Source organism: Falco rusticolus, chromosome 5, assembly GCF_015220075.1.
Source record: "Falco rusticolus isolate bFalRus1 chromosome 5, bFalRus1.pri, whole genome shotgun sequence".
In the NCBI taxonomy this organism is placed as follows: Eukaryota; Metazoa; Chordata; class Aves; order Falconiformes; family Falconidae; genus Falco; species Falco rusticolus.
In genome coordinates this window covers 61,074,574-61,091,574 of record NC_051191.1, presented here as the reverse complement: position 1 = coordinate 61,091,574, position 17,001 = coordinate 61,074,574, and the positions used below count along the sequence as shown (strand labels likewise).

General features: G+C 36.3%; 1 protein-coding gene across 1 annotated transcript in view; it reads right to left on the bottom strand.

Moving 5' to 3' along the window:
- Positions 1–466: 466 nt before the first annotated feature.
- The window catches only part of SLC41A2 (solute carrier family 41 member 2), a 58,506-nt gene continuing 41,971 nt past the window's right edge, over positions 467–17,001 (bottom strand). The window contains exons 9-11 of the mRNA XM_037390097.1: positions 13,535–13,666; positions 12,417–12,565; positions 467–2,499 (exon numbers count right to left, since the gene is read on the bottom strand). Coding sequence (XP_037245994.1) covers positions 2,314–2,499; positions 12,417–12,565; positions 13,535–13,666 — 467 coding nt within the window. The 3' untranslated portion in view covers positions 467–2,313. The remainder of the gene's footprint in view (positions 2,500–12,416; positions 12,566–13,534; positions 13,667–17,001) is intronic.

The window sequence follows — 17,001 nt, the reverse complement described above, 5'->3', positions numbered from 1 at the left end:
ACTTATTGTTTCCATGCCCAGATTATTCCAGTCTGTCAGCATATTTCCCTTTGTCAAATTTCACTGAATTTGTCCTGCTTAGCACTTCTTCCTTAATTCCATGATTTAAACACTCACCCACTTGTTCATCAGACTGTACCAACAGTTGTTGATAGTTTACTGGGAAAATGTTTAAGACACTAAGGACACTGTTATGACCAAATACTACAATGCCCTCATGCATCAGATAAGAATAGATCACAAGTATCTCAAGAAATTTTAATTTTTAAGAATCTTGCATTTAATTTGAAAAGGATCTTAAAATCCATCAACTCTTATGAGAAAAGTACTTGAAATGGCGGCTTAGTTGGTTCACACGGCAGTTCTACCAGAATAAAAAAATTTACCATCTATATCTGTACAAAAAATAACCATTCTTGAAAAGAAAAAATACATATATTCTATTTTAAATTATTTAATAGGAGTATTTCCCGCAATGTTACATACAAGAAACTATTTTAAATAACATTAATACAAACTAAGAAAAGTCAGAGAACCTGAAGTTAGAAAGATTTAATCTTTCTCTCACATAATAAAAGACATAATACATACAATTCATTCAAACAACTGTATTATCATAACTGTAAGAAAAAGCTTAAATAAAAGTTTTCAAATGAGGGAGCTAAAAGTCAGGCATCTAAATCCATGTGTAGGCACTGAATAGCTGGTTTAATTTTCAGAACTGCAAACACTTTTGACTTCCACAGAGTTTAAGGTGACCGACACCTATAGTAGTCCCATTAACTCTTATCCACATAATTTAATTCATCTGAGTAGGTCCATTAAATTAAAAGGGAAGATTTATATGCATAAACCACATAACTAATGTTTACAGAGTTACAACATATCCTGATACATGGTTTTAGTTGTCTAATTTAAATCTCAAAATTTAAAACTTTCAATCACAACATTTAAAATATGAGTTGTTTTTTTAATTATGCATTTAGGACATATGCTATAGTATTTAAAAACATATGGCATGAGGAACTCCCACTAGATTTTAAAACAGAGCAATTAGTACATTTTTTCAAAAATGGCAACCAGAGTCCTCATGATGAATGTATTATTCAAAATATTGAGGTATACCAATAACAGAAATCATTCAGAAGCATTTTCCTTATTGACCATATTACTTCCACAGTTTGAAAGCAGAAATCCTGTTAGAAGAGACTTCTGCTTAGAAATGGATGAAATCGATAGCTCTAGAATTTTAGAAGTTTATGTAACTTCCAAGTGCCTAAAAAAGAAATATAATCCGTTATACCCCAAGTTTTAATCAGGGCTCAGTATTTATACTCGAATCAACACCTCTAAATACTTCATTAAAATCAGGATACTGGCAATCACAACACCATTAATATCAGTTTGTTAAACATCTTTTCAGTTGCTAAATGAAAATACACTTTCCCACACAAGGAGTTTTAATCATTCACCCATTATTATCGATCAGGTCAGTGACACATTATTTGTCTTTACTAGGCTCATTATTTGTCTTTACTAGGCTCTTGTTCTAATAAATCACAACAGCAAAATAATTAGGTTGCTCTTTTTAGCACAAGGAAAATGGGCTTGCTCCTGCAGACACTTTTCAAGTGTCTAATTTTATAAATGCTGATGGTCATATTAGTACACATAAAATAAACCTTGCGACAAAGTGTTTAGACAATCAGGGTTCAAATCACCATAACACTTATTACTGATAGCAAGTCTGCAATGGTTGGAGAGCCACAGCACCGAAATTGCAAGATAGGAACGTAACATCAACTAACGTCTATGAAACTGAATTCCTCTGAGGTCTACTAACCACCTCTGTGGTAAAATGAAAATATATACCCACTTTGTTCCTGGGAGAGAAAGACAAGGCAAGCCACTGACTGGGTCTTACCCTTTTCTTTGTCACCACTGAATGAGCAATTAGAGATTGTTCTGGTTCGCAATACAGTCAAGGAACTGTTCTTTTAAAAGACCAGATCTTTTAAAAATTAAGCTTGATAAAGGATTGATCTGCCCTTCATTATGTCTACTCAGATTTCTTCAGCTAGCAGCAATCCACCTTGGTTTCAAAGTAAAGGTCTCAAGTATCCTTCTAGTTCCATCCTTTTTTTTTTTTTTTAAGAAACCAACCAAACTAAAATCATTAAGGCTCTTTTATATCTGCGTCAACTTGATTTACTTATACCAAATGGAACAATCACTTTTAGGACCTTCAAGTGGAATGATTGGTCTTGTCAATATTCCAGGAAAAGTCATCGTATCTCGTATCCATTGGAACAATTAGTCTCCGACATCTCCGTCTCTGTCACCTATGAGCCACAGAAAATGAAAACCTACAGCTAATAAGGCAGTTCCAAGCAGATCTCCCAGTGCAGTAAGATAAGGGATAGAAAAACTGTCAGGATCTTTTCCTTTTTTCCAGAAATGGTGCACCATCCAGTCAGCAATCCATAACAGAGTAAACACCTACACAACATCAAACAAAATCTGGATTATTATCATATAAATTACATTGAAAGGAAGTCAACAGCCAAGATTCTTGGCTCCTTAATATGCAGCACTAATATATACAACTGCATTTGAAAAATATAAATAATTAATACAAATAAAATTCAGACTAAAACTCCCCACAACTAGAGACAGGGACACTTAGCCAACTTCTCTCAGTCAATCACATGCACAGGTGGAAGGAACACCTCATTGACACCATTCTTCACCCAGTCCGTGCTTGAGGACTTATGAAAACGGCAAGAAAAAGCAAAAACCCCAGCCAAACATGCAAATGTACCTCTACACAAGACACCATTCTGTACAGCAAGAGCACAGGTGAGGGTTCAAGATTATTCCGAACTGACTGACGCTCCCCCAGATAAAAACACTCAACCCAGGAGTAACTCTAGTTTTCATGGGTCTAGAACTGGACCTGAATCTGACCTTTATATCACAGACGTGATATAAAGAATACTGGGTCAGATTAGGAACAGTTTCATCTGAGTTGTATGAACTGCAAAAAATGGCCTAGAAGCTACTTTTATGCCGAAATACCAGCTTCAGCCCTTCTGTAGTCAGGCACACCTGCAATATATATTGTGAAATTGTCACTCCAGGCTGAATTCGTCCCAGAGTAAAAGATTTCATTCCCAACTGTGAAAGTCTGAACATTTGAGAGGTTTGATCTTAATTCCAAAGGTATGCATAATAGTTAATCCAATTTTAGAAAAGAATCTTTTTAATGTTGCACAGCTGTATCATAAGAGATTCTGCTTCAGTGGAATCATGTGGCGTGGCATGGCACAAGATGAATGGAGAAAGGACCACTAACTGAGCTTCCATTCCTTCTTGTCTCTTCTAAGGAGCTGCCTTAAGATGAAATGAACACTGTATTTTATGTATTTTTAGTTAAATCAGATCTTTAGGTAGGGTAAACTTCAGACAGTTACTACCATAATTCATTTTTTAAAAGTCTACTATGTAATTTAAAAGAATGTGCTGTATCAAAAGTAGTAAAAGGTGCAAAATTCATATTTTATTTAGTAAATGATTGATTACTGGTAGCAAAAGCGTCTTTATAAATGTATGCACTCATTTACTGAAGTACTGGTAAGATGGTTGCAAGACACTTCTCCACAAAAGAAAATACAGTAAAATGAATGTCATATAAAAAATTGCCTTGAAAGAGGTTCTCAATTAATCTTTGATTTGCAAAAGTATATGTTAATATCCTGCCTGAATTTTTAATTTTTAAAAAAAAAAAGGGAGGAGTATTTGCTTAATGAAAAATGCATGGTTTGTTTATATAAACATATCTCTGAAAGGGGAACTCTGTAGTCTAAGCTAATTATGCAAGTCCTAGGTGTGCTGACTGGAATCCAAACAAATATATTTAAAACAGATGTTTTCTTTGGAAGACTATCAGATTCTCTGAGTCGGCTCCTTCTTCTAACAGAGACAAAAAGAGGCCTGTTTATAAAAGATCCTGCACGTTAACATCTCCTACAGGATATGCACTGAAAACTCTGTAGTGCCCCATATCAACAATAGTTATGCATACTCTATTAAAAGATGAGAGCGTTCGTTCAAAGAATTTATAATCCATTTATATAACACAACCAATTAGACATAACAGACACAGTCCAATTTAAAAGAGAGTACCCACTTTTAGCTCTTAAAAATCATGACATGAACACCTTTAATTTTTCTATGTATTTTCTACCCTAAAATAACTGGCATAGACTACCATGAAAAATGGGTAGTTCGGAAATTAAATTTTGTCAATCTTTCCAAATAATTATTTGTGCTATATTAGCTTACGGGTGCATAACACATAATGCAGATTATAACAAACCTGGCTTCTGGAAGTAATAGGAAAAAAGTTATAGCATATTATATTACCTGATGCTTATAACAGCGTGTGAAGGCTGTTGGGACACAATGCTTACAGAATAGGTTATGAGACTGCAGACCACCAGCCTTTATTTTGGTGAAGGAATAATGCTATCATCATGCATTTGCACAGCTAGAAACTCACTAACATTTACAAATTATACAGATCAGTCTTTGGAAATGGTTACAGCATTTAACTACAGTAGTTGTTGTTGCAAGATAGAAGTCCACCAATGTGACTTAAATCTTCAATGAGATTTTGCTCCTTATCATTGTTAAGAGGGGCAATCAAAGTCATCAATCAACTTATTGGGGGGGCAGGGGGGAGGGAAGCATAAGCCCTATGAGTTTGCTGAATTTTTGACAGCAAGACAGTCCTTGTATTTAAAATGATAAGAGAAGTCACTCATAAAGATCTGACAGATTAAAAACAAAAACAAACAAAAAACAACAAAAACCCCCTGAAAACTCATACAAAAGACATTAAGAGACTTGTTACTTTAGTGGCACAACACTTCACATTTTCTGGGATTTATCAGTGACATATTTATTTCAGCAAAATGGTGCAAATGGTGTAGCAGTACAAATACCGTGTAGTTTGGTGTGCACACATGCTATGAAGAAGAAAGCCTTCCTACTTCAAATTGAAAACCAGCTGGTTTTGAGGGGAAAAATGAAGGGATCAACATTACAGCAAAGCCTAACAAGACAGTATAAAAATCACCTCTTCAGCATAAAATGCTGGAGAAAAGTGATAAGAAAAACTTGTAAATATATGCAGAACTGTTCAAGATGTAAGGTAGTATTTTAACATTATTTAATACACAGAGAAAAAGAACAATTAAGTTTGGTCTGCAAAAAAGGAGATGAGTAGTAGTAGAATTATGAAACAGAGCCCTAGGAATTCCTTCAGACTGCAATAATAAAATAACTGCAAGGTTTAAGAAAGGTAAAAAATAACTAAATATCTATATACATAAAAAGATCTGTCTAAGAAAAGGGAGACACTATAGTGACTTATAAGAAAAAAAAAGCCCAGAGCCAGCATTGCAAAAATACACGCAAAATCCCAGATGTTTTGAAATTTTAAAAGGAAGATCATGCTACATTATTACTCTTCTGTAAAAAAATTATATCAAAATTGAGGAAAATGAAACTACAGACATCATCAGTTTTAGACTCTATTTTTGAAATGACCTATCAGTCACATTGTCAAAAAAGGTCCTCAGAAGACAGAAGCAGCAGAATATAGCAATGAGAGAAAGGGAGGGAGGGAAAGAGCAAGAGTGAAGTCTTTATCAAAGCTTAATGATGAAGAAGCTGAAAATAAGGAGTGTAAGTACACATCTAATTTTGTATAACAAAGGGGCAGAAATAGAGTGATTCTTGCTATTGAACTTTCTGATGAAAATTATGAATATCAGATTGAAACTGAAATTGAATATGAATGCTTAAATAAGAGTGAGCCTCGCTATTTAAAGCTCAATCTTATGATTGCAAGACTAGAAATAGGAACATTATACCCTACAGAGAAGGTTTTTTCCTTTGTTAATGGGCACAAAATTTACTTTCATTCTTTGCAGGTCTCTAGATACAAATAAGAATTTACTTAAGAAAAGTTATTTTTGATCTTTTGCATGTAGTAGGGTCTTCTAAAAGCTATCTGCATTTTCTCATGTAATTAATTCCTCATTATTTCTGAAATAGAAAAAAAAATGAAACCCTATTATTTTAAATAAAAACACATACCTATCTCCAAACATTATTAATACTGATGAAGCTTCCTGCAGCCTAATGGATATGTTGCAGGATCCTATAATATTTTTATTGTTTCTTTCATCTGGGATGACCATATTTCATCAGTGAATGCAAGTCAAATTCACAGAGATTGAGAAGTATAACATTGAAATGCATATTGGTGAAGATGATTTGAATCTTTCATGACTATATTAGTTTGTACATTAGTTGCTGTGATTAGTGAATTCCAACACCAAACTGGAAAAAAAGTTTAAGTTACATATTTGCATATGATTTTTCACATGGGCATTATCAAAATTCAACTATCAATTTAGTATGTAGAACCAAGACCTAATGTCCATTCAAATATATTTTAATTCTGCTTTACTCTCAACCTTACATTGACTCAAAATTCACCTGTAATGTAACTATGGCAAGATCTGGTAATTAATGCATAAGAACTCTTAGAAATCTATGAAATTCAAAGGTAGGTTTATTGATTTTTTAATTATAAGTGAACCCCCTCAATCAAGGATCTCTAAAGACTACTGCGTCCTGACTCTGACATCATTCTCACCAGATTTATGGTTTACATCTTCTAGTGGTTTTGACCCTTCATTAGAGTTAATTTTTTAATTATATATTACATTTCTCAGGTTTTAAATGGCTTTTGATGTCATCATGTGAAGCTAAGTAGTGGCTGTAAAATGCTCATCATAGAACTACACTGAACTTAACTTGCTGAATTTCCATTGTCTACAGCCAGAATTCTGTAGTCAGGGAAAAGAGTAGGGTCTACATATATTTTGCAAAAGAAATTTTTCTCTACTGTCTTCTCAGGCAGCATATCTGGCGTGAAACATGTCCAAGGGAAACAAGTCACTATTTCCTGCACACATACAGAAATTTCCTTCCATGTCTGGCAGCAGAGAAACCACTGAAGAGCAAGTTCGTTCTTGCTGCTGTTGTGACACTAGCTACACTGCGGTACCCAGACAGCATGGCATACATTTGTGTAAGATGAAAACCTCATCTAAGTAGAAAAAGAGGATACCATTTTAATTGAAGTTGTTTCTAAATCCATTTGACTATATTTATATAATTTTGAGGGAAAGAACCTTTTTTTTTTATTCTACAGTTTCAACCCAAATTCCTGAGACTGTCTTGATTTCTTTGTACCCTTGCCAGACCCCCCGGCTGGCCAGGACAGTCCTAACGGCAGGCGGTTTGTCAGCTGTCTGAGTGAGGAGTCCAGCCCAGACCTCTGAGCGCTCAGGTATGCTCAGCCTGCACTAGCTGTAGCACATCTCACTGTGTCACGCTACAGACATGAACACTTGAAGTTCAGCCTTCTGGAGGCAAAAATCACCCCTGCTAATGACTGGGCAGGAGCCAGATTTCTACCACAGACAGCAGCATGCCTGGAAGTGAAAGGGCGGTTGGGACCCACATTAAGATCCCAATGAATCTGGCAAATCTGCTTCTCGTGCTGCAATGAGAAAATACTGAACATGCGGAACTGTCCAGGTTTGTACCTTAGTTTCCATATTTCCTTGAATGATTTAGTCTTTTTAGCAGTTATATGCTCTACACTTCGGAAGTAACCTTTCCTATTAGAAAAAGCAGTACTTAAAATGCATCAATATTTTCTCAATAAACACAACCTTCCTCATCTCTCTATAATGTACAGTATACCTCATGAGTTATTTTTCCACATCCAAGAGGCCCACACCATCGTTAGAACCCTCACGCTAGTGAGAAATCCAAGACGATTTTGAAGTGAGCAGGAAGTCATTACGGGCAGTGCCGAATTCTTGGCTGTCTATCGTCCCCAGACAGCCCTGAAGCACTGCCGGTTACTTCATAGCAGAAGGACATCTGACCTTCGTCAGATAAGAAGGACTGCATTTTGGAATTACTTATTTGCTTGGTAATAGCTCTGGGAATCTCCTATTGTTTGTTTATTCCCCAAGTCTTTAATGTAACTGTGTGCTCAGATTTGGTTAGGAGGTGTGAAAATTCCTCAGAGGGCATTTCACTGGCTCCGCGAGAGCGTGCAGAACAGAGGCCACCTTTGAACGCTCAGAGCTCTGCCAGGACTGATGGCTTGGGAGTTCCATTCTGCTCTCATTCTACTGCAGGCTGACAAGACAGAAGATGAAACTTTGCTCTCAGTACATAGCCTCACACAGTTAAAAATTACTTGTGCCGTTGTGAGGTATAAGAGGCATTTCAATTAAATGTTTTTTCAATTGTTGGTCAAATGCCAGGTTGTAACTGCATGTAGCATAGTGGTAGGTGCTTGCGTGTGACTTGGTTTTGTAAAATTGTCAAGAAAAGAGTACTCGTCTTAAATAGAGGCCAGTCACCAAGTCCAAAACACATTTAAAAGTCAATATATTGGTTTTCACTAATGCACACTGGCTTGCCCAGATACTGTACACTGCATTATGTGAAGTACCCTGCATACTTACAGGGTACACCTTCCCCATAATATTCTTTTTTTTTTTGTATTTTCCTTTGTATTTTCTCCTGCTGCTGCCGTTCATAAATGCAGAACAGACTCTTCACTACAGAGCTAATTCAGACCTTTTGAGCTCAAGCCTAAAAGTTCTAGTTGAATGCAAATTAATATAAATATTTCTGCTCTCTTCCCCACCTTTATGAAAATAGAACTGTGAAATCTTAGCTCCACTAAAGTTAAAGGGAGTACAGCCTTGAATTTCAATAGAACCAATTTATAACCTTCATTGAAGAACACTTCAAGATTATGTATTTATTTAAGGAACAGAAACAATTGTACTATTAAAGGTAGGAAAATTAAAATCAAAGAAAAGAAAACGCTTTCTGGGTTTTCTTAAGCCTAGAAATCCACAACTGTTTTGTTCACAGAGAATCAGAGAGAATGCAGATTATAATACTGGCTACTCATATAAAATATCTTAATTTAATGATTTTTAGAAATGACATATTCAGTGAAAGTGTACTTTGTTTTACCACATAGTGTATTTTTGGTCAATAATAACTAAATCATACTATTGCTAATATACAGCATGTCATATTAATTACTTATTTCCCATAAATATTTTGATGAAATGAGATGTTGGGGAGATAATATCTAAGAACAGATAGGGAGAAGAGTGGAAAGAAGCTAGAAGGCATGGGTGGTGAAAAAACAAAATCAAACAATAAAAGTAGCAGAATTGGATGAAAATGAAATTATCTGATTGGAACTTCAATAATACTGCATAGAGTTTGCAATACAAATTAATTCCGTTTTATCCCTTTGGAAAGAAGAATGTTGAAGTTTACAGGCAATATGAAAAAGTCTTGTTAAAATGCCAAATAGAATTCACACATATGTTACAAATTTACTTTAGAGATAATGTGGAATAGCATAAACTTACAAAAGAAGACAGAAATAAAAAATTAATAATTAAAGTTTTTGTATTAACATTTCCTTGATTTTTTTCAGCTTACTATAACATTCCAGTTCTACTTTTGCCATTTCTTTAACCACTTCCTCTCCATTTTAAACAAACACAGAGCTGGACAATCAGAGATAATAAAGAGATCTTGAAGTTAATTAACAATCTCAATCAGAATGTAAATAACAAGCTCAATGTAAGTAAGGAACTGGAAAGGGCAAAGCAGTGATATTAAATCTCCTCAAACACAGGACTGACCATAATTAACTCTCATCTTTGGGAATCACTATGTACTATTAAATTATCAGCTACCACCTCAAACATAAAAGATGCCGCCTGAAAGCAGGCTTGTAATTTTTGACATCCATTTTCATATGCCTTCCATTCAAAGTGAAAATAAATGCGAAGCCCAATATAATGTAAAAAAGGTCTAGAATGCAGATCTCTCACTGCTCAAGACTGTTAATGGATTTGGTTTGTTCATAACTGAAATGACAATTAGCTGTGAGGTTTTTCAGTTTTACAGAACTGGAAAAGCTCTCATTGGGACAAAAATATAAAATAATAGAAGTAATAGGAAAAAAATGGAAAAAAACCAGATCAGTAGATGTCAGCTTATGCCAAAAGAAATGGCAGCTTGAAAATTGTTCTTTATTACATCCAGGTGCATAGATGATGTCACTGAAAAAAGGGAAGAGGAATGAGTGCAAATATCTAAGTGTTTTCCTTGAAAAAGGAGAAACTTAAAAGCACACAGTTGCAGTAGGGAAGTGCGTCAGACTGACACGTAAATAAAATAACGTTCAAGATTTAAGGGTTAAAGCAAGAATTGTAACCCTGAAAATTTTAAATCTGCTCTAATTAGAGGTAGCCAAAACTACAATAATCACTACTAGAAATTTGCCAGAATAATTAAAATGGGGAAAAGAATCCATTAAATATTTTAGAAGGTGTTAAAAACCAGGGGGTTCCAAATTGTAAATCTGTCAAGACCCATGAGAAGTTATAGTGCACAATACAGTTACTGAGTTTTAAAGTAAATACATCTCAAACAGCCTGTTATGGCTAAAGACAGAAGGAGAAGTAATCTATAAAAGGGAGCAGGGGAAAAAGAAAAAAAGCTGTATGTCTGCTTTCTAGGTGAAAAAACCCAAGAAAATCAGGTGTGACCTTATGGACTATAATGGAGATGCACTACTGCAAAACTGAGCAATCAGACCTTGCATTTATAAAAACCAACTTTACAGATGTATATGTGCCAATGCTGGGTCTGAATTACTGCGTCATCTGAAAATCCTACTCTAACGCCTTAACTTGGTTTTCAGGTGAACTTCTGCATTCACACATCTTACCCTATCCTTTGCTGCTGAAGGAAAGGTTGGATCCCTAAACATATTATGATTGCAGCTCTGTGAGCATGAGGACTGTATGGCTTTCATATGGATTTATGAATTCATGCTGATTCCCATGTGAAATCTCTGAAACGCAATAATGGCTGAAATCACACTGCAGTCTTACCTTCAGCAGAGGCATTAACTCTTTCCCCAACCTGGTTTTGTTAAGTTTATAGGAACCGAGAATCACTGAGAGAGCTGAGACTTAGAAAAACTTGACTGAAATGGGCTAAAGGATTCAAAAGTTATTAGAAAGGACAGCCAGCCAGCCAGCACGGAGTGAAGGAATAGCATCATTTCCTCAGGTAAACACATCATAAAAGAAGCGACAAGGACGGAAACTAGCAATATTATGTAAGAGGAAAATGAAAAGTAATTTATAACTTTTAGTATGACATTCTCACTTGCAAAGGTCGTAATGTTATGGGTTATATTCTACCAAAAAAGCATAGAATTCTCATATGGAATTAAAATAGTAGCAGTTTTTGAAACCCATCTTTATCGAAATAGTACTGTAATAAACACAGAAACACAATTTAGAACATTTAAAATCACAATTTTAATTAAGGATTAACTGATGATAATGTTGTTTGTATTTTAAAACTAAATTGGTCACATTTTGAGAAGCAGTATGTATTATTAACTTATGGATATTTCAACTGTATTTTTGTCGTGTCACATGAACGGTCAAATTTTCTTCTTAAGGTACAATGAAACATCATAATTAATTCAGCCAGATTTTAGGTAAAAATCAGCAGTGGATTTTTAAAAAAATATATATTTTTGTATTATTGATTTCTCTAAGTAAAATTATATCACCGTGAGACATTTCTATTTCAAATGGCATCTTTCAAGAGCTGCCCTTGCTGGGTATGAACAGGCCACTAGGTAAGATCAGCCAAAACAATGTTTGACAATTAATGCAATTCCAATTTCTTGTACAATGATGGCTGTCAGACTAATTTCAATTTTAATAAATATTAAGAATGCACCAAGAAAGCCATAACATTCTCATCTACTGCATATTTGACTATGTTAAATAAAAGAGTAACGTGAACCACTTCATGAGGGTTCTTTCAGAGTTTCCCTTGATCTGTTCATTATTCATAAATGTTACTTTTCCTTCTCTCCATCTCCCCTCTAGCTGACTAAAATGAAGGGGGTTTTAGATGCAATGGTTCCAAGAAGCACATGAAAGAGAAAGTACAAGATGCATAACTGGGAAATAGTGCAGTCAAGTGTCTTCTGAAAAGCACCCGATATAGATACACCTGTGTAAGCTGTATATAGGTGGAGATAATTAGTTACTTCAAAACTGTACTGAAAGCTTGTATTAACCCATATTTTCTTGTACTATTAATGAGATTTCAGAAATCAGGTAAAATACAATTTTCTTCAAGAACTTAATTTTATACAAGCATTTTTAAGTACTTGTTCTTACCTGTAGCAGAGCTGCAAACAAATATACTGCTATAAAGATTGGAGTTAAAGAAGTGTGGCCGCTTTTCATTAAGTGGATAGTGTACAAGAAAATCAGGTGTCCAGGAATCACCAAAAGAAGCAGAACTTGGGCTGATTTGTTATTTACTCCTACAATAAAAAAAAATCCAAATTTCTGTTAAGCTCTTCTATTATTATATCAGATTTTTACTAGTTTAAATATAAAAAGCAGCTTTGGAATCTCACAGCATTGACTATTGTGGAACAGCAGGCATTATTTTCTGCTAAAAGCCTCCTCAAGGATTTTCACAGGTGGGGGAAAAAGCCACCTCTAGCGTCTGCCAGAAATGTTAAGCAGGGCCCTTCCAGAAGAAGGTGCAAACTGCTTTCATTCTGTACTCGTGTAATACCATCTACTTTTTTTGGAGCTGAAGTGACCTCCTAAGACTTCCTCGGAAAGAGAGTGTTTTGGACACCATATTCAAGACATCCTCAAAAGTATCTTGCATTTCTAAAATGTAATCCCACATTTACCACTTTCTCATCTGTTCCAATTCATACATAAATATGAAAGTGTAATACGTGCTGTTGACACATCACATTTCACCACAGTTACTATGTTATTAGGAAAGGAGGCAATACAGGGGAGGAACAAGCTGTGGAGCAAGAATTTAGAAAGAAAATGGCAAATGGGAAATGGAAATCAGGGACTTGGCTTAGTGATAACGTTAGCTATAAAGTTTTGTCCTAACAGCAGATTGCTTTGAACTTCTGAAGTTAAACGACAAAGGTTAGAAGCAGGTAAACAAGCTAAGGAAAAATGAAGGTTGAAATCCTTCCGAGTGGCTATCACAGTGTCCTGCCTCACCAGTCCCTGCCTTCAACCCTTGCCAGGGTTACACCTTTCTCTGTGTTTCCCTCTACGCATCACCTCCTGCATGGAGTTCCTTGTGATTCTCACAGGCAAACAGCTGCAGACAGAGGAAACCGCCAAACCTCTGTTGCCTTTGAATTGCATACAAGTTCAGTTTGTTGCTGTTTCTCACTGCTGGTACAGTCTGGCATACAAGGGGGGGAAAGAGAAGACATGAGACAGCAGTTTTAACAACTAATACACACCTGTACCATAATAGGTTCTGCATGGATAATAGCAACCCTTGGCTTCTTCTGGCAGCTCTCCAGGAATGCTATGTAAGTGGAGGTAGGTAGAAATTCTGCTAGCTTGAATAGCTACTAGATTACCACCAATACCTGAAATACAAAACAGAACAGGTGGTAAATTTTCAACTATTTTTTTCTCTAGTAGGCCACATTTTTGCAAATTTATCAACTTCCTTTGTTTACCACAGTCCTCTACACACAAAAGTCAAAAAGAGAAACATCTTTAGAATGTATATAAGTTATAGCAGATTAACACCAAGCGTTAAAATAAGTCAAAAAACTTGGGCTATAATTTGGTGTATCACTGGATATTTGGAATATCTAAACTGGAAATCTGGATATTCGGAGATCGGTTTTAATTCATGGTAAGTGCGAAAGATTCCTCCAAAAGGTTCGATCTGATGCGTTCTCACAGGTGAAATCCCTTCTATTGCTCCCTTTTTTTTGGAAATCCCTCTTGGATCAACAGAAGTACTACATAGTTGTGCTGTTGCTGGATTACCTTCCTAGGTCGGTATTGCTGGCAAGTATACGTAGCATAAAGCAGATGCACTCACCACCACAAGCACAAATGCAGATTTCACACACAGAATTATAGGGCTGGAGAAGACTTCAAGAGTTAATCTATTCGTTCACGTTTGTCACAGAGCAGAATTAACTATAATCTTCTGCCATTCATAATTCAGGGTGAAAGGACAAGACAAGTGTCTGAATGATTTTAAAAAGAATGGTAGTGATGAAGATTGTTTTCTCCATGACAACTGTTGGTATACTTCCCATTAGAAAAGAGATTTCAGTGAAACCAATCACCCTAGGATGTGAAGTGGCTGGCATTGTTACAAAGTCACTGTCAATACTCATGGAGATCAGGAGATATCCCTGATGACTGGAAGAGGGCAAATGTCACACCCATCTTCAGCAAGGCACTGGACAGTTTCCCACAGCTTCCTCCTAGACAAATCAGCAAGTTACAGCCTGGATGGGTAGTCTGTGAGGTGGGTAGGAAATTAGCTAACAGGTCACACTCACAGGTAGGTGATCAATGGTTTCTAGAGGAGGCTGGCAGCTTGTCACAAGTGGGGTCCCCCAGGGATTGACAGTGGGCCCCACACTGTTCAACTTAGTTCATAAATCACCTGGATGATGGGACTGAAAGCACCCTCACCACCGAGTAGTGAGATGGACACATCAGGAGAGCCATCTTACAGAGAGACCTGGACAGGCTGGAAGACTATGAAATTTAACAAAGACAAGTGTTAAGTCCTGCACCTGGGACAACATAACCAAAGAGCCCAGACCAGGCTAGGATCTGCAATGCCGGGGAGCACCTTACCGAAAGGGTAAGGCGGAAGAGATGAACATGAATTAGCAGTGCACTGCTGAAGTAACAAAGGCAAACGGGGGGCATTACTAACAGAGAGAGAGATGAGATCATCCCACTCAGCACTTGTCAGGCTACACCTGGAGCACTGTGACCAGTTCTGGTCCCCACAATTCAAGAAAGATGTGCACAGACTGGAGAAGGTCAGAAGGAGGGCCATGAAGATGATCAAAGGACTGGAGAACCTGCTCTATAAGGAAAGACTGAAAGAATTAGGTCTTTTCTCCCTGGAGAAGAGAAAAGTATGGGGGAGACCTCATCACAGTTTTCCAGTACTTAAAGGGCAGCTACAAAGAGGAAAGAGGCTCTCTTTTCACAAAGAGCCACACAGAGAGGACAAGGGGCAATGGGTGCAAGTTGCACCAGAAGAGCTTTCATCTCAATATTAGAAAAAAAAATTAGAAAAAAAAAATTTACAGCGAGAATAATCATTCACTGGAATGATCACCCAGGGAGGTGATGGAATCCCCTTCAATGGAGGTTTCCAAGATGTGACTGGACAGGGTGCTAGATAATCTCATTATCCTTTCCCACAAAAGGTCAGACCACATGAGCTTTCAGGCTTCCTTCCAACCTAGACTGTTCTATGAATTTTTACATCAATGAATAGAAAACTTAATCAACTTGTTATATCTATGTTACAGAATGCAGTGGCACTAGCATAAAATCCTGCTGTTGTTATTACACCCCAGAGCTGTCTACTTGCATATCAAGCACATGCTTACATACACACACACGCAGATGCTTTATACAGCAGTGGGTTGCTTGGAGAAGATATGATTAGGCAGAAGTAATGCAGATCTTGTCCCCAGTTGAGAAGGACAAAGCCCTTGTTTATTGTAGTTGAACTGATTTGTTTATCTGATGCTTAGTGCTTTCTTTGGTTGCAGAACAAATACCTGCAGCCACCAGAAGACACTATTTGCCAAATCCTATTGGTGACTATGGAGTGGTTACGACAAAGATCTAATTTTTGTTAGTAAACAAGCAAAGTAAAGATCTTTAACTGAGAAGATTTTCTGCCTCACCACTGCTTAAAGACATTTAATGGCTGAACCTAATAAGAAAGTATGACTTTATGCAAAAAGCTTCAAATACAAATCAGGAAATAGTATTAGAAAAAAATCATGGCGTTGGCAGAGATGACTGTTCATCAAGCTTACCTGCATCTTCCCAGTCAGGAGATACAAGGACAAATTATGAACTACCAAAAGGCTGAGGTGGCATTTGCAAAGAAAATTAAAATAACAGTAGCTTTTTTTTTCAGACAAACTACAGAAAGAGAAGTAAAACAAGGGATTTATCCAAACTATAAAAGAGGCTTAAACAGATTTAAACCAATCTAAGTAGGGTCCAAAGTCTGTCCTAACTGAGACTTCTGGCTGATGAGAACAGGGTATGGAAAAGGAGGCAGAACTAAAATTAAGGGCCAATGCACTACATTTGGATGGGGATCAGATAATTTCTGTGACTGAATTATGAAAAAGCTGTTATGTAAAACTGCTTCTTAATAGAGCTACAAAGCTGGGGATGGTGCCATATGACTAGAAAATATGAAACAGTTTCTGCTTAAAAAAAGAGGCAATAAAAGCAATCTGGGTAATTACAAGCAGTCTAACAACTGCAATAACTGATACATTCAAAACAATATTAAAAGAAAAAATTAGTAAACTCTTCTCTCACTATCCATATCTTTTATATAGCACTATGAGAAGCAATAAAAGGTAGAAGAAAATAGGGCTGTTTTTCAAGGTATGTTTTGAGATTTGTAGCAATGCAAATATAAACCACATTGGCACAAACCCCCTAGATTTCAAGTATTTCCTAGGACATATTCAATTTCCTCTTGTGACTGATAATCTTCTGCTTCAAAAAATTCAGATAATCAGAAATATGACAGATGATCTAGACCTCTTTCCCTAATTAAAAACAAAGGAAACTGAGTGAGAGAAAAGAAAATGGAAATTTGTCCATTTGAAATGGCAATAAACAAACCATCAGACAACACAGACACGGACGAGTCTATGGTGGTCATAGATGGTGG